The sequence below is a fragment of the Thunnus maccoyii genome, chromosome 24, assembly GCF_910596095.1.
Source record: "Thunnus maccoyii chromosome 24, fThuMac1.1, whole genome shotgun sequence".
Classification (NCBI taxonomy): domain Eukaryota; kingdom Metazoa; phylum Chordata; class Actinopteri; order Scombriformes; family Scombridae; genus Thunnus; species Thunnus maccoyii.
Genome location: NC_056556.1, coordinates 14,609,897 through 14,633,167, shown reverse-complemented (window position 1 = coordinate 14,633,167; position 23,271 = coordinate 14,609,897). Strand labels below are relative to the sequence as shown.

The 23,271-nt window shown below is 37.6% G+C and overlaps 1 protein-coding gene and 2 long non-coding RNA genes across 8 annotated transcripts in view; 1 reads left to right on the top strand and 2 right to left on the bottom strand.

The window, feature by feature from the left end:
* The window catches only part of LOC121891656 (gamma-aminobutyric acid receptor subunit gamma-3-like), a 124,459-nt gene that overhangs the window by 59,383 nt on the left and 41,805 nt on the right, over window positions 1–23,271 (bottom strand). For all 4 annotated transcript variants that reach the window (XM_042404172.1, XM_042404173.1, XM_042404174.1 and 1 more), the window contains exons 4-5: window positions 12,764–12,855; window positions 12,207–12,338 (exon numbers count right to left, since the gene is read on the bottom strand). In XM_042404172.1, the coding sequence (XP_042260106.1) occupies window positions 12,207–12,338; window positions 12,764–12,855 (224 nt within the window). The remainder of the gene's footprint in view (window positions 1–12,206; window positions 12,339–12,763; window positions 12,856–23,271) is intronic.
* The window catches only part of LOC121891659, a 65,996-nt gene that overhangs the window by 13,502 nt on the left and 29,223 nt on the right, over window positions 1–23,271 (top strand). The window contains exon 6 of one of the 2 annotated variants that reach the window (XR_006094095.1): window positions 12,240–12,312. The exons of the other annotated variant lie outside the window; for it this stretch is intronic. This is a non-coding gene — a long non-coding RNA (uncharacterized LOC121891659). Of the gene's footprint in view, window positions 1–12,239; window positions 12,313–23,271 lie in introns of those variants that run through there. 2 annotated transcript variants of the gene reach the window in all.
* Window positions 9,661–11,555, bottom strand: LOC121891661. 2 transcript variants are annotated; one of them, XR_006094098.1, is made up of 4 exons: window positions 11,221–11,555; window positions 10,856–11,067; window positions 10,748–10,768; window positions 9,661–10,372 (listed from the first exon to the last, which is right to left on the bottom strand). It is a non-coding gene; the product is annotated as an uncharacterized LOC121891661 (long non-coding RNA). The 2 variants fall into 2 exon arrangements; XR_006094097.1 differs by having other exon boundaries at window positions 9,661–10,768.

Sequence of the window (23,271 nt, the reverse complement as noted above, 5' to 3'; positions counted from 1 at the left end):
GTAAGTAGATATAACTTTGTAAACTGAGAATTCAGGCGGGCTTATAGACATTTGACATTATAACAGTATGTTAATGACAGAAAATCACAAAGAGCATGTTATGTCCACTTTAAGGTATGGTTAGGGTACTGTGTTGGGAAAAAAGTGGTCTCCTGGGTGAAGTTCAATGGGCTGCCAAACTCCATCCTTTTACTTTCTGCCTTGCTACTTAAAGAGCCCATTTTATGTGAATGTGATCATCAAACCATCAAATTAAGGACCTGTTTCAATGCCATACTTGCAGGAGCATGTGAAAGCCTTGTAGGACATGCAAATGTATCCGCAATTTGCGAATGACAATCATTCATGAAATTTCGCTTTTGTGACATAAGCCCCTGTTTGTTTGGTGTCATAAAAAGTAAACTAAAATATGTTTATATTGGGAAATATACACATGCTTCAAAATCTCCTCTGTAGAAAACAGACGAAGCAGCTGAAAACACCACACTGACATGTCATCACATCCAGGAGACATTGAGCCACATTAGCATTCATTTAGAGTCGTGTTTCTAGCCACCTGACAAATATAAGTCAGTTCACTCTCCTTTTAGTTCTTAAGCTTGCTAAATGCTCCACTATGATTCATCACATCAGTCTGTCATGTGTTGCTGGGCAAAGAGTTCACTGAACAGCTTCCTGCTGCGGCTGGAAACGAGGTTGCTGAGTCTGCGGGCCAGAAAACCAAAACAATCATCGCAATTGACACTAAAATGCTCAGTTTCTGAGGGAACCCACAGAGTCAGGTAATAATTCTCTGTGGGTTTTGTCACTCTAAGTGACCCCTTTCACATTGCACATAATTATTTGATCCATTGTTAAAATAAGAGCATTGATTAGTGCAGCTTTAAACTTGGCAGTGTAATTAGAGGAGATGATTTGAATTTTGAATTTAGAGTTAAAGAGTTTAGGTTATCAGAATAATTCTAAATATGGTCTTTTTGTTTTGCCTGTGTGTAGAAATAGAAGCTGGCTTTCTGGAGAGCCACATCGCTGTCTTCTAAATAAAAATCACACTTCTGTGAAGCAGTATTTTCACGCAATTTACTCAGAGAACTGGTATTTGTCAGTCTAGATAAATACAATGAATGCTTAATTCCCAGAGAAGAACCTTATAGTCACTTCTATTGATTTGCCTCTTCATGACAGGATCTGAACTATCCTGAGCTGTGCACCTGTCCTCCAAGGGGGCCGAAAAACAAACACTCATGGTGATATTTGCTATTTGGCCAAAGTGTAATTTGAAATCCTTGATACACAGGTGAAATTGGATCCTCAAGACAGGAAAGCATGTGCCAGAGCCAGATGCCACTCGAATCTGAAAGAACCTGTCCACTTGAATCCTGAGTGTCTTTTTTTCTGTAGACAGAGACACACAGAGTTATTTTGTGACATCTCTCTACCACTGAGAAGCTGTCAGAAAGAACAGAACAAAATGAACTGAAACACATGACATGTTGACATGTTGACATGTTGGAAGAGAAGTTTCTATCTTTCTGTGCTGAAGGTAAAGCATAGATATAATTTTAAAACTGAAAAAGCAACTGATTGCACTGAGGTACAGCTAAAACAAGTCACCAGACGATTCATATTGCGTTAAAGTCGCATGCATTGTTGGCCCTAACATCCACTTCTCCCTCATGGGTTTTGCAGGCGCGATAGTAATGTCATGCTACTTTGCTTACAAGTGATGACAACTGTGAGAATTTTCACAGCCACAAGAGGTTCCTGTCAGGTAAATGTAAACATGGGTTGTTGTAGGCATTTGAACAGACGCCATATGTTGTTTTTCTGGTGAAAACAGTCTTATGCTGGCTAAAGTGTGAGGTCAGTACTGTTTTATGGCAATCATTGACAGAGAAGGACACAAGCTCAAGGCTAGCCAGTGAGCCATCTTGGTGAGAATGGTTCTCAACAATTTAAAGGATAGCTTTGGATTTTCTCAAATCCATCCTAATATAACACTCACATGCCATACGTAAGCTGAGAGAGTTATGGGTCGCTGTCATCATTCCTCCTGTCAATACTCGACATTAAGAGTTTCTTTCATAGCACAAAAACACTGTAGCAGCTAAAGCTAATGAGAGTCTGAATTAGCCAAATAAAGTTTGTATCTTTGTCCTAGTAGTTGCACTTACGGTTATTCTAGCTAGCTCAGACTGCTAAAGCCTCATATTAGCTTTAGCGGTATGTTAGGAGGCATTTTTACACAAACAAGGGTGGTGAGTTTTGTCCCCCATTTCTTAAAGTGTACCTGCATTAACTGATTTTTTGGGCCACTAGGGGGCAGCGGAAACAAGTCGTGAACACCATACTGTCATATCATAACCTTTTAAGGCGAACTCATTAGCAAGCAGTCGCTTGTTCAGCAGTTACAGAGCAACATTATCATTCATTTGGAGTCGTGTTTCTGTCCACCTGATGAATGTAAGGAAATATCTGGCTCTTTAAATGCTATATGCTCCACTATGTTCACCAGCTAGTCTACAGCTAACTGTTTCTGTTTGCTGTGTGGTGCTGAGCAGGTAGTGTACAGTGGGTTTTTGGAGCTTTTTCACTGAAAACAGCTGCCTGCTTCAACTCATTATTATAGCAATTATAGCTGCTTTAACCTTTATTTGACCAGGAAGTCTCTTGAGATACATTATCACTTTCACAAGTCAGCCCTGATGGAAAGGATGAATTATTACAGCAACACTGACCACGTGTTTTGATGTTTATTTTCCACCATAAAAACTAGTCACTATCGGAAATCACTGTAAATGACTGAAATTAGGTCGACTGCAGCTTGAATTCATCTATGAAATGCACAGATACCCGTCTATTAACAAGCCCAACAGGCTCATGCATTGCTGCTTGCATCACTCAGGCCTCCTCCCTTTTGCCCAGATTTGGATAGTATGTTTTCAATAACTTGATGAGACAACAAGCTATAAAGTGAAATCAAAGCTTTATATTGTTCAAAAAGCTATGTTTGATGTAACAGATGTTATGTCCAATCAATACTCTGATTATATATCTTCACTTTGTATGCTCTTTTCTACAGTCTTTTGTTTCTTTATCATACTATAAAGAAATTCTGGTGATCCATTTTCTAAGTCTGACCTAAATTGTTTTCTCTCTGGTGTTTATGACTTCAGAACAGGTGAAAAAAAGGTTTTGCCAGGATAATATTTCGTATTCCTTATTTTTTTTCATCTGTGAAACTGATGGGAAAAAAAGTTTTGATTTTGGTAGGAGTGGTTGTTGTTGTAATACTCATTTCGGCCGCAAAAGGCTGAAGTGCACCACTACCCCTTGTTTTAAATGGGACTAAAAGCACTTATGTTTTCTTCCAGGTGAGTTTTAATTTCTCCATGACCTCTAAACACGAGGTACATATGGTGTGTTTGCAAGTTATGTAACATTACTGTGATGTTTTTCTTCTGGCTGGAAATGTATTTTAATCAGCGCTAATCTGCTACCATATGGACATTAACCATTAGCCCGCTAGCTAGCAAGTGAAAAACACATTGTGCATGGCTAACCAATAGCTACAACCTAGCTTAAGTCAACTGCATAGCTAACGTTAGTTTACTGTAATGTTAGTCACTTCACCCCTTATGAGTGGTATGTTTTACCAAAAAGAATTTAAAACATAACCTTATGAGTGGAACATTTAGACACTTACTAAAGTAATAGGATAATTTTGTATATTCAATGATAGCTATACACAACAGAATAAGCACTTTGGATACACTTAAATTTAAATAAATATTTAATATTCATATTTATGATATAGAATTGGATGCTGTTTATTGAATATTGCAATTACAGTGTGGTGCTTATTCTTAATCAGTCGTTCAGTTGACAGTTGAGCCATTGATTCTTAGACAATTGATTCTCAAACCTTTTCATGTCGAGGACCCCCAAATTGATATGTAACAAGCTGTAGACCCCCGTTTGATGAGATTTTTGTCCCATTTATCTGAGGATATAATGTTAAATATGATTTAGTAAAGAATTCCATAACTGTCTATACTGTAGGTGGGGAGATAACCATGAAAGGCGGGAACCGCTGATCAGAATAGTCATTCTTATACATTGTGCTAACTTCTAGTGAATAGAATATTAATAAAAATTAACTACTCTCCTTTTTTATGGTAACCCCCTGGAACCCCCTCAAGGACCCCTAGGTGTCCCCAGACCCCAGTTTGAAAACCAATCACTTAGACCAATCTAAATTCCCCTTCAGGCCAGTCAGCTCATTTCTGTTTGGCTAATATTCCAGAGGGAAGTTCAACATTTGACTTGTGGTTCCAACAAATCCCTCCTAGCGGTGTAATCCACATCAGTGAAGGAAGAGGCCATGTAAGGTTAATAAGCTTTGTTTATTTATTTAATGAATAAAATACTGAAGAAACAACATCTATGACTCTGAATGATGCTTTCTTGTTTCACAGAGGGCAGAGAGAATGAGACCTACACACTGTCGGGGAGAAATTCAAACCTGATCAGCTGTGCGTGGGCAAGGTGTTATAAAGCATGACCCAAGCTGTCCAAGCATATTGGAGCAGTGAGCTAAACTTAATTTTGTTGGCAGATGAAAGAGCTCAGAGAGAAAATACGAATGCGTTGTTAGTCTTACCTCATGAATACTTTTATGCGAAACACAGTAATGATTGTACAACATGCAGTGCATTAAAAAGATCCAATTTTAGCTCACTCTCTCCATACATTATAATTATGCTTCTCACTTTAAGAAGTGGATTTTCCCCTTCCCTTTCGTTTTTTACTTTTAGACCCTTCCCTTTTGGCATGATATATGATTTAAGATTATTGCTGACTTGAGTAGAGTCATATCATTTAAATGAATTCTTTCTCTTCATAAAGTCTATAGGAAAAATACAGTGTGCACAACTCAAGGGTCCAAGCACACCTGAAGGTTCCATTGTTGGCCAAGTACCTGAACCTGATCAGATGATGACATGACAAGTTTCCAGCTTGTCAGTATTGTGTCAGAGTTGTACTTAAATTTATGGAGGACATAATCAGAGATTTACGTAAGGCAAGCAAGCAGAAGAAGGTGTTGGATGGTATGAATGGCAGCATGAGTATCGTGAGAACCAGACAACGGAGGTGAGATTGGACATGGTGGTGCCCTGTCTCCAGCTGTAGGCAACAACATCAGCCCAGAAACTAAAGGAAATCAGATTAAATAAGACTAAAACTACAAGACTACATTTTTCCTTTTAAATTCTCACCGGATAGAGTAAACAACATAACCTTTCATGGAGTACACTGCATCGGTATACCATCAAGCACAGTACCCAGACCAATCTTCTCAAAATTTGAACATTTTCAATAGAAAGAACTGATCAAAAGCAAAGGGAAAGAACTAAAAGGAACTAAATTCGGAACTAAAAACCAATTTCCACGTGTAATAAACGAATGCCACAAAGCACTGTACCCGATCCTGAAGGAGAGATGGAAAAACAACAAGCGAACGTACCTGGTGGTGGACGAACTTTACATTAACGGCCAACTCCTCAGAAACACAAAGTTAACTCCATGGCTCTTGTTAACACACCATAGACATAACGATCAACATAATGCACCTTTAAACCTCTGGCCGGTTCTTTGCTTTTGTCTGGTTTTCCCTTATTTTTATTAATTTATTTGATTCTTGTCCCTCTCTTCTTACTCCACGCCAATGTGCGCACTGGCTCCGCTCATTGCATACATGCATACACTCACTTACACAAGCAACACACTCAGACCGTCGCTCCACATACAGATAAATACAAACACACACACTCCAACCTTCACATCTCTATCTTACCTCCATTCCTTACATCTCTTCCCTCCCTCTTGCTCTTTTTCCTCTCTTCAATTTTTCTTGTTTTGCTCACTCATTCATCCTTATGTCCTCACACCAATTCACCTTTGCATTATGTCTGTGCAGACACAGATCAAACCCTAACAGAGGCTCACTCACATTAACATAACAAAGACACTTGTACTCAGACTAAGAGAACAAGAATTTTAAACCACCTTATTAAACTAATGGCAGACATATGTTTGCTGCAAGAGACTCATTCATCACATTCAGAATTATATAACCTCAAATCTCATCAATTTAATCAAGTGTTCTCAGCAACTTACAACAGTAGACAAAAAGGTGTCTCTATTTTAATAAACAAAAGTATCCCTCTAATTCACCACTTCAACACTGCTGACTCCAAAGTACGATATATTATAATTACTGCATCCATCTATGATAAAGAATTCACAATTGCTCACATCTAAGATCCCAACAGCGACAATCCATCTTTCTTTGACACATTTTTCTCTACATTACAAGAACCAACAAATATCATAACTGGCGAAGACTTAAGACAGTAATTAATCTTGCAATTGATCGGTCAAGAACAGATGGCAATTTTAGAAACTGGCACTCCACCGAATTATTAAAACAATACATGAGAGATTACTACACTACACCAATCATTCGCCCAATTAGACTTCTTTTTGATCACTAATATACTCTTAATCAAGGTATTTGAAACCCTACACTAGTGTCCCTCACCTTAAAACCAAGAATCAACCACCAAACACTCTCCCTGCTGGCACTTTATTACCTCACTGCCTAAAGACTCTGATTTTACTGCCTTTATACAGAGAGAGTGGGCATCCTTTATGGAGTTAGGGTTAGGGTTAGGCAGTAATAAGAGGGCAAATAATATCATACTCAGAAAAAGGAAAAGGAACCTGAATAAAATCTGGAAAAGAAGATTAAGCAATCAACAGACATGTACTCAAACAACAAATGAACAAATACAAAATGAGCTACAAAACGCCAAATTTCAGTTAGATGAAATTACAAACAAAAAAACAAAATTTTGATACAACTTAAATATGATCATTTCAAAAACAGCAATATTTAGTCAATCAGTTACAACTCAAAAAAGAAAGAGCAATAATTCCAGCCATAAAGAATTCTACAGGTGAAACCACCCAAAACTCACAAGAAATAAAGAAAAATTTTCAGATATTTTACAATAATTTATATTCTTCGAACACAGACCCTGATCCATCAGAGATAGAGTCTTTCCTTAACAACCTGTCCCTACCCATATTATCTAAGCAGACACCGTAGATGAGCCATTGACATTAGATGAACTCTACAAAGCCCTACTGCACATGCCAAATAATAAATCATCCGGACCTACCAGCTACTGCCCTCTGTTACTAATAAACCACTGACTTTAAAAAATCATTACAAAAACCATAGCCATCAGATTAGAAAGTAATTTCCACCTTATTACACCCCAATCATGAAAAGACATGCTTCAGATAATGTACGAATACTATTTCATCTCCTTAACCTCTCACAACAAACTCAAACAAAGACAATTGTTGTATCATTAGACACAGAAAAAGCATTTGACCAAGTTAACTGGACTTTCTTATTAAACAGATTACACAAATTTGGCTTTGGGGAGTCGTTTACCCATTGGATAAGAACACTATACACCTCACCCAAAACTACAGTCAGCACAAATGGAATCACACTTTCACACTTCACCGAGGTACCAGGCTTCCCACTCTCTCCTTCATTATTTGCTATCCTCAGAGAGCCACTATGCACTCTATGCAGATGATATTTTATTGTACTTTCAGGACCCCTTGCTTTCGCTGAAAGAAACCTTTAATCTCAATAACACCTCTCTAAAATCTCTAATTATACAATAAACTGGAATAAATCCACTATACTCCCACTTTCAGAAGATGCCTCCCTCATAGGATGAACTGCAGCTGTCAAAATGAAAATACTCCCCCACATTAAATACTTCTTTTCAATGCTGGCTGTCACACAAACAGTTCAAATCTATTGACTCTCTCATTACACATTTCTACTGGAAAAATAAAAAAGCAAAAATTAAACTATCCACGCCACAAAAAAGCAAATCTCAAGGTGGGCTAGAGGCTCCAGACTTTTTCTTCTACTACCTGGCAAATCCAATATAATACCTAATATATGAATCCATCAAACCAACCATAATGTTCCATGGATAGATTTGGAACAACTACATTGCAAAAACATCTCACTCTCAGATTTACCTTTCCTCAACACAAAGATCAAACAACATCTCTGCTATAAAAATACTGCAATCGCCACAACTCTGACAGCCTGGTGGGAAGTCATTACGATTTCTAATTCTACTCTTCACTACCACACATGGGCACAAAAAGTCAATCAAATACATTTGATTGACAAGAGCTGTGACACTGTTTACATAAAAGTTGGTAAAGTCTTCAAGTAAAGGCATGGACTGCCCGTCCACCTCAAGGTGTAATTATCAGTCTTTACAGCTTGAGCACCTGGTGCGGAAGTTAGTATGCACTCTTTTCCACAACAATCCTTTTACCAGTTTCTAGAATACCTAAAACTTAAATCCATAATCAAAACAAAAATTAACATAATTTATAACCCACTGTGAACCTTCCAAAGTAATTAATGATATAATTTGATTTACAAATTTAAATAAACTGACCTCAAAACTCTACGGACTTTTATTAACCTCAGATAATTCTGTAACAGTCCCAACAGCCAGCTGGAACACTAAATATCTCTCCCTCACCGACATTTGGATATGTATGTATGAAATGTACAAAATGGGACTGGCAAACACAGACAGTTGCTCACAATGCACAATAGATAATTATTTTCATGAACTCTTGGCCTGCAAACTGGTTCACTCTTTTTGGGACTCTATAACACAAAAACTCTCCACCATCTTGGACTGCAGAATGCCTTCATCCCCACAGCTCTGTCTGCTAGGAGACATTTCAGAAATCAACATACCAAACAAATACAAGAACAGCTTGCTCGTTTCTCTAGCTGTCGCCAAGAAAACAATTCTCTAAAACTGGAAATAAAACAAATCAATAAATATTAACCATTGGACCAACCTCCTTTCAGAATACATATCTATGCAGAAAAAACAGTACTTACAATGACAGCATCACATTTTAATGAAAGGTGGTCCCCATTCTTGTCCTTGTTGGGGCTGGGTTAGTGCCACGCACATTCCCACACACACACACACACAACATATCATCTTGCAACACACACAACAACTTGGAGACACACACCCATGACACATTGTACTCACACACACAAACACACACACACACACACACACACACACCTACACCAACACATACACACTAGGGACTATATTTGTTGAGGCAGTAAAATTATTTGTATTTGTATTAAAATAAAAGTGGAACAAGGCTTAAAAATCCTGTTTTTGTTTTTATAACGCTTTTAATTTTTGAAAATTAAAGTGTTACAATAAGTGTTCATGAATAAAGTACCTTGAGAAGGAGGCCCCCACACTGGGTCTCAAACTGGAGTCTCCCAGATCACAGATGACTGCGCTGACTACTGAGCTAAAACTTTACTTATCGCCTCATTGCAGCCAGACCTCTACCTATTTATACACCCATAACACAGAGACAACACACTGTGTAACGTGTAGGGAGGAACTTTGTAAAAAAACCCACTATGTGTGCTTTGCCAAATAACGTATTTGTATGCACACCTAATACACACAAACTCACACACACAAACTAATTTTTGTTTTGCCTTTGCTTTATTTTATTATTCATGGCAAGTAAAATATAGGAGAAGTATGCTTTATAATAACACTTTACCAATCATTTGAGCGTAAACCATAGTCCTTTACTTGATCCATCGTGCAGGCCTTTTCATTTCACCTTAAAGGGGCAGTTCACCCAAAAGTCAAAAGAGTATATTTTTCTCCTTACCCAGAGTGCTATCTATCCATCCAGATCATTTCGGTGTGATTTGCTTAGTTTTGGAGATATCTGTCGTAGAGATATCTGTCGTAGAGATATCTGCGGTCACTCCAATACAATGGAGCTGAATGGCACTTGTGGCGCTCAAAGAAATACATTTGAAAACGTCAAAAGCATTATCTCTTTACAAAAATCATGACCTAGTCATTCAAGATAAGCTACAGGCCTTGTTGTGAGCAGTTTCATGTAGGAATTATTGTCTACTGAACCACACCCCCCATATTAATGAATGGGGGTGTACTTCGGTGCCCTGGATGGTGCAGGTGTAAGAGCCGAACTGAGTGGAGATTGCATACAGTGAAATTAATCAGGTTGTGTAAATGTCTGATTATATCATCCAAAAATAGAGGTACTGACACAATACTAAAAAGCTGGAAACTTGTCATATCCTCATCTGATCAGGTTCAGATACTTGGCCAACAATGGAACCATGTGCTTGGACTCTTGAGTTGTGCACACTGTATTTTTCCTATAGATTTTATCAAGAGAAAGAATGATTCATTTAAATGATATGACTCTACTCCAGTCAACAATACCCTTCTGTTGTATATAATGCCAAAAGGGAAGGGTCTAAAAGTAAAAAACGAAAGGGAAGGGGAAAATCCACTTCTTAAAGTGAGAAGCATAATTATAATGTATGGAGAGAGTGAGCTAAAATTGGATCTTTTTAATGCACTGCACGTTGTACAATCATTACTGTGTTTCGCATGAAAGTATTCATGAGGTAAGACTAACAACACATTCATATTTTCTCTCTGAGCACTTTCATCTGCCAACAAAATTAAGTTTAGCTCACTGCTCCAATATGCTTGGACAGCTTGGGTCATACTTTATAACACCTTACCTGTGCACAGCATTCTGCCCCCTGTGAAACAAGAAAGCATCATTCAGAGTCATAAATGCTGTTTCTTAAGTATTTTATTCATTAAATAAATAAACAAAGCTTATTAACCTTACATGGCCTCCTCCTTCACTGATGTGGATTACACCTCTAGGAGGGATTTGTTGGAACCACAAGTCAAATGTTGAACCTCCCTCTGGAATATTAAACAAGCAAAAATGAGCTGACTGGCCTCAAAGGTGATTTAGATTGGTCTAAGTCTTTGGTTCTCAAAGTGGGGTCCGGAGACACCCAGGAGTCCTTGAGGGGGTTCAAGAGGGTCCCTGTAAAAAAGTGGAGTAATTCACTTTTACTAATATCCTATTCACTAGAGGTTAACACAATGTATAAGAATGACTATTCTGATCAGAGGTTTCACTCCCCACCTACAGTATAGACCGTTATGGAATTCTCTACTTAATCATATTTAACATTACCTCCTCAATAAGGGTCCCTGGGACAAAAATCTCATCAAATGGGGGTCCACAGCTTGTTAGATATCAATCTGGGGTTCCTTAACATGAAAAGGTTTGAGAATAAATTGTCTAAGAATCAATGGCTCGACTGTCAACTGAAGGACTGTTTAACAATAAGCGTCACACTATAATTGCAATATTTAATAAACAGCATCTGATTCTATATCATAAATATGAATAATAAGCATATCAATTTAAATTGCCAAAATCCAAATGTTTCCAAAGTGCTTATTCTGCTGTGTATAGCTATCATTAAATGTACAAAGTTATCCTATTCCGTTAGTAAGTGTCCAAATGTTCTACTCATAAGGTTTTTTTTTTTTAAAAAAAAATCTTTATTGGTAAAACATCCCACTCATAAGGGGCGAAGTGTCCCCATTACCATGACTAATGTTACAATAAACTAACGTTAGCAACACAGTCAACTTAAGCTAGGTTGTAGCTGCTGGTTAGCCATGACCAATATGTTTTTCACTCGCTAGCTAGCAGGCTAACAGCTAATGTCAGTATAGCTAACGCTAACAGCAGATTAGTGCTGATTGAAATACATTCTGAGCCAAAAGAAAGACATGACAGTAATTTTACACAACTTGCTAACACACATTATATGTACCTTGCGTTTAGAGTGAATGAAGAAATTAAAACTCACCTGGAAGAAAACATGAATGATTTAAGTCCTATTCAGAACAAGGGATAGTGGTGCACTTCAGCCTCGTGTGGCCGAAATGAGTATTACAAGAACAACAACAACAAAAAATTCACCTGCCAAAACTTTTTTCCACCTGTTTTCACAGATGAAACAAAAAATTAAGGAATTTATGAGGATTATCTGAGTAAAACCTTTTCTTTTCACCTGTTCTTAAATCATAAACACAGGAGAGAAAACAATTTAGATCAGACTTAGAAAATGGATCACCAGATTTTTTTTTCTCACTCAAGCTTTTTACCTCAGTGTGTAGAGTATTTTTCCATTGTTCCAGATCCTGAGCAGCTGATTGGGCGTTGTTATCCAGTGAGAGTCGGCGTTCTTGGAATTCCTAAAGATGGTGTCGGGCAGCCAGATTAAGCCGACCATATTGCTGGTTGAATGAGAGGCAAACAAAGACGGAGAGAGAGGAGAGAGAGGGAGAGAGAGAGAGAGAGAGAGAGGAGGCCAGAAGGTATGAGATGATTGCTATTTGAATTCCTTCAGATTTCTCTGAAATGCATGAAGCAGCTCCACTTCCCAATAAGAGGATAATAAAATAGCCGGGCGACATGGGGAAAACAAAGCACATCAATCAATTTGTTCCATTAATTAAAGGCGTCTTCCCAAGAGAGAGTAGAATATTGTTCTCAAATGAGATATGCACAGTATGAAATGTTTAGACACAATAGTTACTGCAGTGGAAGCGGAGAAAGACTTACGGCAGTTACAACAAATATTGATGCTTCTGACATATTCGGGAATTTAAAATGAAACTGTATGTGTATTTTTGGTATATCCTCAATAAATCCACTATACCTGTTGAGGGTTAGAATCCGCATGCTGCTGCTGTTATAACGCAGACGGGTGTCCACCCAGGTCTGGGCGAAGATAATATCGATCTGGTACTCCTGGGGAGAGAAAAGTAGAGTCAATATACAGATCTTTTTATAGTCGTGTAGAGACAGATAAAATGTGCTGGATGAATCCTGTGTGCTGCTAAGCAGTCTTGGTCTAGTCCTTCTGGAGGAGCTGATAATGTGTTTGTTTGAACACAAATGTGTCCACATCAAAGAAAATACTAAAGCAGCACAGCACTCACTGGAAACACTCAAATACACATTATGCTTTTGATATGGAAATTAAATTACACCATCTCATAAATTGTTTACTTCAGCACTTTTTTTCACCTCAGCAATGACCCCTCTTCTAATTGTGAGAAGTTTCAGGGTAAGGATATTGAATCTGAATTTCCTTACTTAAGCAGGTAAAATGAAAGTCAAAGCACTTGTCTGGCTGGCATTTTTATAAGGATCTCTGTGTGTAGTGGCAAACTATTTATTTTTTCTTTTTAGCACACAATATGTTAAATTCTTGTCAAAGTTGAATACATTCTCTTTATCCGCCAACCTAGGTAGATAAACATTTAAAGTAATTAGACATGTCTGAAAAATGTTGTTGAGAGGAAGCTTTGTTTGCTTGTAGGTTTAACTTGTTGTACTGCAGCTGCTGCTTGACCAGAGCTTAAAGTGTTGCAATGAAAAGTATAAAATAGAAAAACTCCTTTTTCAGTCTAGACAATAAGCATTAAGCGCAAATGTCAGGGCTGCAGCCTGCACACTCCTCTAGAGAACTTGCATCCAAATAACAGCAGGCAAAATATAGCTGACAAAGAGTGCCAGTCATTGATTTTTGCTATCTTTGAGCCTTTAAGTAATAACATTTGCCTTCACTTTGGATAGATGTAGGTTCTGCTGACAGCAGGCTACACAGCTGTGCCTCTCAGCCGCCAGACTGCAAATAAACTTGATAACAAAATATTGCTGCTACATTAGTGAAGTGAAATTTTGTATTTATAATACAGGCATTATGGCTGCAGTCGCTGCATCTGTTTTTTAGTCGTAAAAGTAGAGTTAAGTCCACAAACAACTTAACAACTCTACATTTGACACTCCAAACTGATAAAAAAAAACTTTGAGCTGACAATTAAACCATTGTTTCTTAAAAAACAACAACTTAATCCTGACAAACAGACACTCCATTAAAGCCTGATTCGTTGTAGTAAGCCTCGTGGTCTCCACTAACCTGTTTAGGATGCCTGTAATGCTGCTCCCACTTATTTGATTCAGTTTGATGGCTAAATAACCATTATTTGAAGTGTGACATACTCTAGTGTTGACACTAATTCGACACTGCTTAACACAGAGTTTGTAGTGGCACTGATCACCTGAACAGAAATCCATTATTGTAGAGCACTTGGCTGGAAACCTCCGAAGTATTCTTTCGTCATTTTTAATCAGTAATTATGAGTGAGCCATTTTTTTTTCTCTCCATCTTCAATATGGTGTGTGAAATGCTGCCAAACTTGACACCCGCTACCCAGACTTTAGGTCAAGCTAGGACTGTAGCATTTTTGAACATGCTTCTCTAATTAGTGTCTAATTGAGCTGCTAGTTTTAGCAGTCTAGCATTTCCCCCAAATCTGACGATTATCAAGGAATAGACTGATTAACAACTTTGTCCCAATTAGCTTCTGTGGCACAATCAACATTTTTGTCACTAGTCTCTCAAAATATTCAAGAAAATACCAGCAAGCTTTCTAGTTAATTTGGCAAAGCAAATGAAGAAGACGCCTGTCATGATGGTGGTGTACTTAATCTGCTAGTGCTCTGCTCACTCATTTGCTGCCATGTCTGCTGCTCCACCACTCATGTAAGTGACTGCCAGCATCTCTGGTGTTCATATAGTGTTTTAAAGGCCCCATCTCCACCCAGCATCCATCTATAGGCTACCTCCCAATAGGGGTTGAAGTTATTATCGTCACTCCCCACTCCCTGGTGAAAGAGAGTGACAAGGTCAGAGCTTTGATGTCAAACATCAATACTGAACATTGTCTACATTCACATAATATCGTACGTGAGTGGATTATTTGTTATTTTATGTTTTTATGTTTGCAAAATGCACGAATGCATTGCACGAATTAAATATTTTGGATTGAACTGATTATCAACTACAACAAATGCTGACATTATATAACCTTAACTTAATCAGGTCCCAAATCTCATTGACGTTGAAATCTCATTTTCAAGGGTCACCAGAGTACATACAAATAATATAAATACATGATTAAAAAGAAAACCTTTTACAGGATGTCATTTGTTATTTGAAGATAAAGATAATATCTGAAGATAAGATCAATTGTTTGATCAATCTGAAAAAAGCCTAGAGATTAAATACATTTTAATACCAGAGAAAAAGTTAGAAAGTTTAGAAACCACTCACTGCTCCCCATTGCTATGAAGCTGAGGACTTCCAACATGGCCTGCAGAAGGTCAGTACATCAGCTGGAAGTCCTCTATAGAATGAAAACACGGCGGACTGATACTTCAATGATAAGGCCAGACAGCGTGAAATCATAAGAAGTCATTCACAATCCCAAATATTGGCATTCCAGAGTCTATTAAGTGAGAAAGTCTCAGAGTGGTAAAAAGCTGGTCTGGATTTAAGAGTAAAGTGTGCAATTACAGGAGGATTTACTCCAGAGGACATAGTTTCATTTTTAAACTTTTGTCAGATTTATTCTCATCAAAAGATACTAAGGTGACCCAACAAATGATACATCACAGATTTTAATGTCCTGTGGCTTTAACAACACTGCCTACAGATAAGACATACTGTAAGTACACACGCACAAACTCGCAACAAATATCTCAGTTTCACACACAGTGAAACTCACTTTCTGACTTTTCTAACCTTTTCCAAATACAGACAGACGAGGCCTGACCTTCCTGATACATCTGTCACAAGACTCACCATTGTTACTGTCGACCTGCGTGACCTTTGAAGGATAATGATAAGGAGACACGCACTGAGGGTGCCCATAATTCAGTCAGCAACAGCAAACCACACAGTGCTACATGTTACGCCTGGCGCAAATGAACTCCCCCAGCAATCCCCAAATGGGATTTTCTGCTTCCACAAGGTCCTGTTGGGGACTACACCTACAAGACAAGGCACTGAGGCAGGTCCATTATTCATGGACATTATGCAAAACAATGAAGCAGAGTGTTGGGAGATATCTGACTGAAATTAACTACAGATGCTTGCATAATTCCCTTGGGGATCCATTTCAAAGTCAGAAAACAAAAGGTGTTAAGGGAGTCCATTACTCACAGCTATTGACGAAAAAACAATGAAGTAAAGACCTGTAGGTGAGAATAAAAGGTGACTTGTATTGTATATTCTCTGCTGGGAAATTAAACGTAAAGCCAGCGACTGAAAGTAATAAGTTCATTATTTAGGATTATATTTCCCTCCTGTCCCTGGCTAAGTTCGAGTTAGATAGGGGAAATGCTATGGAAACCCTTACATGATCAAAAATTAATAATTTCTCCTGTGTGTTGTGAATCCAATTCACTACCTCGGAAAAAAGGTGACGGTGCAGGTGACAAATTTCCATGCATATGATGAAAAAACTGTAGCATTGTACATATACTTGCTATTTCTAAGGAGAGGGAAAAATCAATAAATATGGCCCTGCCCTCTTTGAGAATGCAAGTACCAGACAGAATCTGATAAAAATGAAATCCATTATTAAAGCCAAAGGATGTTGACAGCAAAGCACGCCTGACTGAAATTAATTAGCTTGACTTGAACAGCATCAGAACAAATAGCCTCCCCCTTATCCAGCCTCATAATTTTTGCATGGAGGCAGATCGTTCCTCACCAATTACAGACGTCGCTCAGCTCAGATTTTTCACATCCATGTACCAAAACATGTTTCCCAAGAGGGCAGATATACTATCTTTATAAGTTTGTGTTTAATGGGAGCTTGATTGACATCTTTACGCTCACTGAGCCGGAAATGTTGTTCTCGCCTGAAAGTTTCAGATTGCAAACTTTCAATAAACAAAATGTGCCTTGATTGGTAATGGAAGGGTTTCCAGGTATCAACATCTTCAAATCTGTAATTAAGTGAGTCATTCATTGCGCACTGCTAATTCCTCCCTTCATTACCTGATTTGGGGTCATGTAGAGAGTAAAATAACCAAATGAAAATGAAAGAAAAAACAAACAAAAAGAGAAAAAAAAACCCTCCTGTGGGTTTGTGTCAGTGAATGTAATTACATACATTTACTCTAAGTAATGTACTTAAGTACGATATTGAGGTATTTCACCCCATTACAAATATTTTACAACTGTTTCTGTTTATTTTTTTTTACATACAAAACACAAGACAAGACACAGGTCTTGCTTGACCCCCTAAAGAATTTAAATAAATGTATTTTTCATTCAGTAATTATTTCCCATAGCTTCCGTTCCATAATCATCTCCTCCAAATTTATAGCTTCCTGTACTCATGTCGATAAAAGAGGAGGAGGAGGAGTTGCTGGTATCTTCTCTAATAACTAAATTCTCTAATAAAGTGTTGTTTTGGAGACTTTTTAAGCTTTGAATACTTAGCTTTGGTTATTAAAGCTCAACAGTCTACTGTACTAATTGGCTATCTATTAACCCCCTAAGCACAACACCAACTTTTTATCAGAGTTTTCTGATTTCATGTCAATCATTAACAGTTATGAAGGGATTACTTTTCATTTTTAACTTTCATGTCAATGACAATGCTAATTCAAAGGCTATGGAATTTTTAGATGTTATGGCCTGTTTTGGTCTTGTGCAACATGTATAGAGGACCACCGACAACCACGGGAATACATTAGATTTGGTCATTAAAAGGGATATCAAAATAGATATCTCCCATATCACCAACGTTCCCATTTCTGATAATTTAATGCTACTATGTCTGCATCAAAACAGTGTAATGAGGCTGTTGTTGCAAAGCAAATCCTTGATGAAAATTTTACGATTCGATTTTTAAATGAATACTTTGCCTCCATCCAATGTTTGCTCAGTTAATGATCTAGTGCATGGTTTTAATAATAAATTGAGGTCTTCTTTTGACACTGTTGCTCCTCCAAGAATTAAAAAAAAGACAAGTAGCCCACAAATTACCTTGGAAAACTGCTGCTATTTGTCAGCTAAAAAGAAAAAAATAATGCTGCCAGAATAGAAAGACAAGCCCATTTCTCAAAGATCATTCTTGAAGACAAACACAACAACCCCAAAGTCCTCTTCTCCATGATCATCACTCTTTTGAATCCATCTCCGGCTTTCAGTTTAAATGATCAATCCTCAGTTCTTAAGTGTCAGGAATTTGAATCATTTTTTAAAGCAACAATTGACACCACTATATCCAGTATTATAAATACAGATTCATTAACCATTTTGGACCTACCAGTGGATGAACCTCCACCTATGACATCTTTTATTATGACAACAGATGATGAAACTGGTGTCACTATCAACAAAATGAAGTCATCCACATGTACACTTGACCCCATTCCTACCAAACTGTTTAAATCCAGCTTCCAGTACCTCTCTCACGAAACAACAAGAATAATCAGCACATCTCTGTAATCAGGTACATTCCCCTCTGCTTTTAAAACAGCTTTGGTAAAACCTCTGCTTAAGAAGCCTAATCTGGGCATTAGTAACCTTGCTAATTACAGGCCAATCTCAAATCTTCCGTTTCTTAGTAAACTTCTTGAGAAGATTGTATTTGACCAACTACATGATCATCTGAATACTATTATTATACTGGCTATCGGACCAACCATAGCACTGAAACCACTTTATTAAAGGTAGTAAATAACCTGCGGATTTCGACTGATTCAAACAATGTGTCCTCTTTTTGTTAGATTTGAGTGCTGCATTCGATACAGTTGATCATGGCATTTTAATCACATCATCCAATCCAATGATGACATCCAATGCCAATGTGCTTTTTTAAATTCTTGCCTTCTACATCAGTAGTATTTATCCATTTATAGACTGCATAAAGAAGTTTTACTTTGGATACTTTAAATACATTTTGTTGATAATACTTTTATAATTATATTGAATGACTTTTGTTTGTTATGGACTATTTTTAAGTTGTGTTATCACTACTTTTACTTAAAGATTTGAGTAGCCTACTTATCTCACCACTAGTAATACAGCCAGTTTAGCTTGCCATAAATATTTCACTATTACAACTCACTCATAATGGACTCTACTCTTACTTTAATATGCTTTGCAGTGAAGAGAATCTCAAACTTAAGCACAGATCACTGACTAATGCATTTCTAGAGGCAAAACTGATGCCGCATAGTTGGTATAAATATTTATAAGTGAAATATTTATATCTCTCAGACCTTGGAAAATTGGTCGCTGGACTACATTTTCAATCCCTCAAGAAGATGACGAGCGTTGGATTTATATAAGTCGTGTCTTGTATACGACCGGGGTGGGTCTGGTGTTACTTCATCATCGTGAGTGATATTTGAATATTCAGTTTTATTCTCAGACAACTCACATCCATACCGCCAGCAGAATGTATTGCTGTTGCTGTGTCCTGCAGGCAGCCTCACAGCGATGCTCCCTGTATGTGACGGGCAGAAACACGACCATTCAAACACCGCTTAGGGGGAATGATGAACTTCTGTCACTTGGGTAATAAACAAAACTGTGCAGTACCTGAAGATATGAGTGGCATTTTAAAGATTGCTTTGGTGTGTGTGTGTACTTGTGTGTGTATGGAGCTAATTTCATAAACATGCTTTTGTCTTGTTCATTTCCACGAATCAAACAGAAAGACCTTTGAAAGAAACAAAAGAAGATCATTTGCATACCTGGCTGTTTAATTGTAGTCTTGTTTGTGAGGGAGGAAGAAACAGAAAATGAAAAACTGTTGGCTGTGCTTCACTGGGCATCTGGCCTGAGGTACAGTCGGCACCTGTGTGTCTTTGTCTCTAAGACAAATGATTTATTTTTGTTTGTATTGGTAATAGTAGCAGTAGTGGAGTACTAGATGTAGTAGAGGCAGCAGTAGTTTGCATTTATTTGTGAATAATGCTGCCACTAATGAAGCAGCAAGACAAGTAGTACTATTAGTAGAAGCAAGAAGCATAGATTTGGGTATGGCTAGTGATACGACAACTACCAGTATTTGTCCCTACAAATATTTCTCTAACTACATAAGTTATATGAGTTAAACTATGACATAATTACCTTTAACCAGTGAAGCCAGGTTTGTGTGTTTTCTACAGAAATTGAGTTATTTTGATGAACAGTTATGGGGAAGTTTTGGAGAGGGACACTGAACTACATTTTTTCAACTGTTGTGAATTTGAAGCAGTTGGTTTTTCAAACCTCACAGATTTTTTTCATAATTGGTTGCCAACATCAGTCAGTCCATTTTACATTTAAATCTCAGGTGGTGGCATATTTGTATTCATTGTTGAAACATTTTAATATAAACCAACTTTTATTATTGCGAAAATGCTTCCAAAGAGTTATAGATGGAGGAGGACGAGGAGCCTAAACGGTGCTAAAAATTAATACGTTAGGTACTGAAAGCAGCTTTCACTAAGGAACTGAGAGAACACCTAAGCAATGAGAAGATATGGGCATTAACCCTGTTGCTATGGTTGACATCATGTGTCATAGATATATTTCATTTACAAATATTTCACATATCAGTGAACACTACCTTTGTACTGGGCACTTTAGTGATGGCCGTTGGTCATTATTTAATCTACACTTAAATTGTCAGCTAGAGTGCACTTTTGGTTTGATGAATAATTCTTGCAGACAGCTGAGATATTCAGAGTTCATCAGCACTGCAAACTGCATTGTGCAAACCGTCATTTCTGCTGTTATTGGATTGTTTCTATTTGTTGGTGAGCTGATTTGATCCATAGTAGCTCACCTGCTATCTCAATATGCAAGCAAGAATTACTGTTGTATTTTCTGAGCAGCAGCTGACTGTGAGCAGGTCTTAGTGACTTAGGAGTCCTCTTGACTACCACTTCTTCTTCTGAGATTTAGGAGGTAGTTTTAGCACTAAAAGGCTTTGTGAATTACTCTTAAATCAAAAACTAAGGACTCTTAAAATTAGGACTTATATGGGACTGATGTGTACGTAGTACTTTAGCAAACAAGTATAATCTTTGACGTCTGCAACATGTGCGCCCTTAATGTTTAGTAAAGTACCACCATCACTCCTCCCTCTCCTTTCTCATAAGTGGATTGTGAGTGGAGTTATTATTGCTTGAGTTAATATAATATATGCATTATTTATAAATGCAAGTGGGAGTTTTTGAGATGATTTATTGGTTTGTTAATGTTTGTTTGCTGTGGCTCTTGTCGTGATGAATGCACCATTTTATTCTCTTGAGTTTGCGTAGCTCAAATCAAGACGAAACAGACTTGAACAGACGGAGCTACACAATCTCAGGTGGAGTTAGAAAATGACTTGCAGCTTCTGTTATAGAGGTAACAGTCTACTAAGCAGTAATACATTTCAGCAGCAACAAACGCCTTTACTTGTTTGTCTTCTTCTAGCTAAATGCCCTTAAAGCTAATCTGATACCATCAAGATTGTTTTCAGTCTCTTTGAACAGGTGATGTTTTCCCAGGCTTTAGGAATAGTCCATCACACACAATCTGCTCATAATTAATTTATATACCAATAAAAAGAGTTTCACTTCAAACACTAAATTCCTATACACATTGATTTTGAGGGGGAAAAAAAGCCAAAGAAAAGACGTTAAAAGTATAGGAATTAGATTTAAGAGGAAACAGCTGAAGGTAATGGAAAGTGATGGGGGGCAATAATGAGGGGAGGACATCCTGGAGGAGGAAGAAGAAAGTAACAAAAAAACGATTTAGTGATCCTGTAGTTATTAATCAATATCAGACAACTTTCCAAACCACCAGTCAGTCTTTATAATCTCACATGCTGCTGCAGCTGCTGGTTGTTCTTTGTTCCACCTGCTACATGCTGTATATCGTCTGTCTGATTATTGATATCTACTTCCAACACCCAGCTCCACCTGTTCTATTTCCTTATTACCATACTCACTGATGGCATTGCTTGCCTTGCTGCATTTTGTGTATCTGTTCTGTTCTGTACTGTACAGCCCTGGAGGGTTTTATCGCTTTCACTGCTCGCTCCAACTTTAATTGGGAGCATCTTCAAGAGTACATCTACTCCACAGTCCTATCACCAGATAAGAACGTCAATATTAGACGATTCTGCACCTTGGATTGCATTCAGTGACTTTTTTTTTCTTTTCCGGCGCCAACATGTGAAAAAAATCTCACTTTCTATGATATCTGCTCACACCTGTAGCTCAGGTCATTTGCTCTGAACTAAGGAAAAAAATGCTACATTGTTGCCTTTATCTCTGGTTGTGGTTTATGTTCACACTGGCTGTAAACATGAAGTCATATGGACTGATGGGTGACTCATTGACTGGACAGTGTTGGTGATATCATCCTGCATCATCGGTACACACATGGACTCACCAGGAGAAATCAAAATCTGGTGACTGACAGCAAGTCATGCAGCACTTTACTGAACCTGATGTGTTTGTGTAACAAAAGCCCCATTTACACCTGGTATTAACATGCAATCTGTATCTGGATACATTATGTGGATAATGATATCTGATCTATGGATCTTTGCATTTATGCCTGGTATTTAAATGCATTCTTGTTTTCTTAATTGGGTTTGATTGGTTTTGATTGATGTGCAAATTAGCTAAAGGGGAACTGCTAAAATACATGGACAAGGACACAATTACAACACGCCTCTGTTTTAACTCCTCTTCACTTCCTGATTGATCAAGGAAAGTGTTGCATAAACATACACAGAGCTGCAATCAATTAGTCCATAAACAGAAAATTAATAAGTGACAATTTTGATTATTCAGTTCATAATCATTCAAGCATTTTTAAAGCAAAAATGGCAGATGTTCAGTGGTTCTAGCTTCTTAAATTTGAATATTTTCTGTTTTTCATACTCCTCTATGTTAATAAAAAAAATCTTTTGGTTTTGGGCGATTGGTTGGACAAGTAACCACGAACTCTGGGAACTATGAAAATAATCATCAGTTGCAGCCGTAGTTTAGCTTGTGAATTCATGCTAAAATCACATATCTTCCATCACAGGTTAGGTGTGAGAGTACTCTAAAGTGCTTGAAATTAGGGGAAGATTACACAGTAAACGCTCTTACAGGCTCTGATGTAAATGACATACTTAAAAAACATGTAAAGCATGAATATTATAGTTTGGATGTTTATTTTAGATCAGGTTTTGGTTCATAGCTTTCCACTATTAGACACTGTTTTTGTAAAAACTAAGAAACAAGCATAGAAAACTCAAGAAATAACAGATGAAGCACTGTTGGTGGAGCCCACTTAGTGCCCTCAACAGGTGTCAC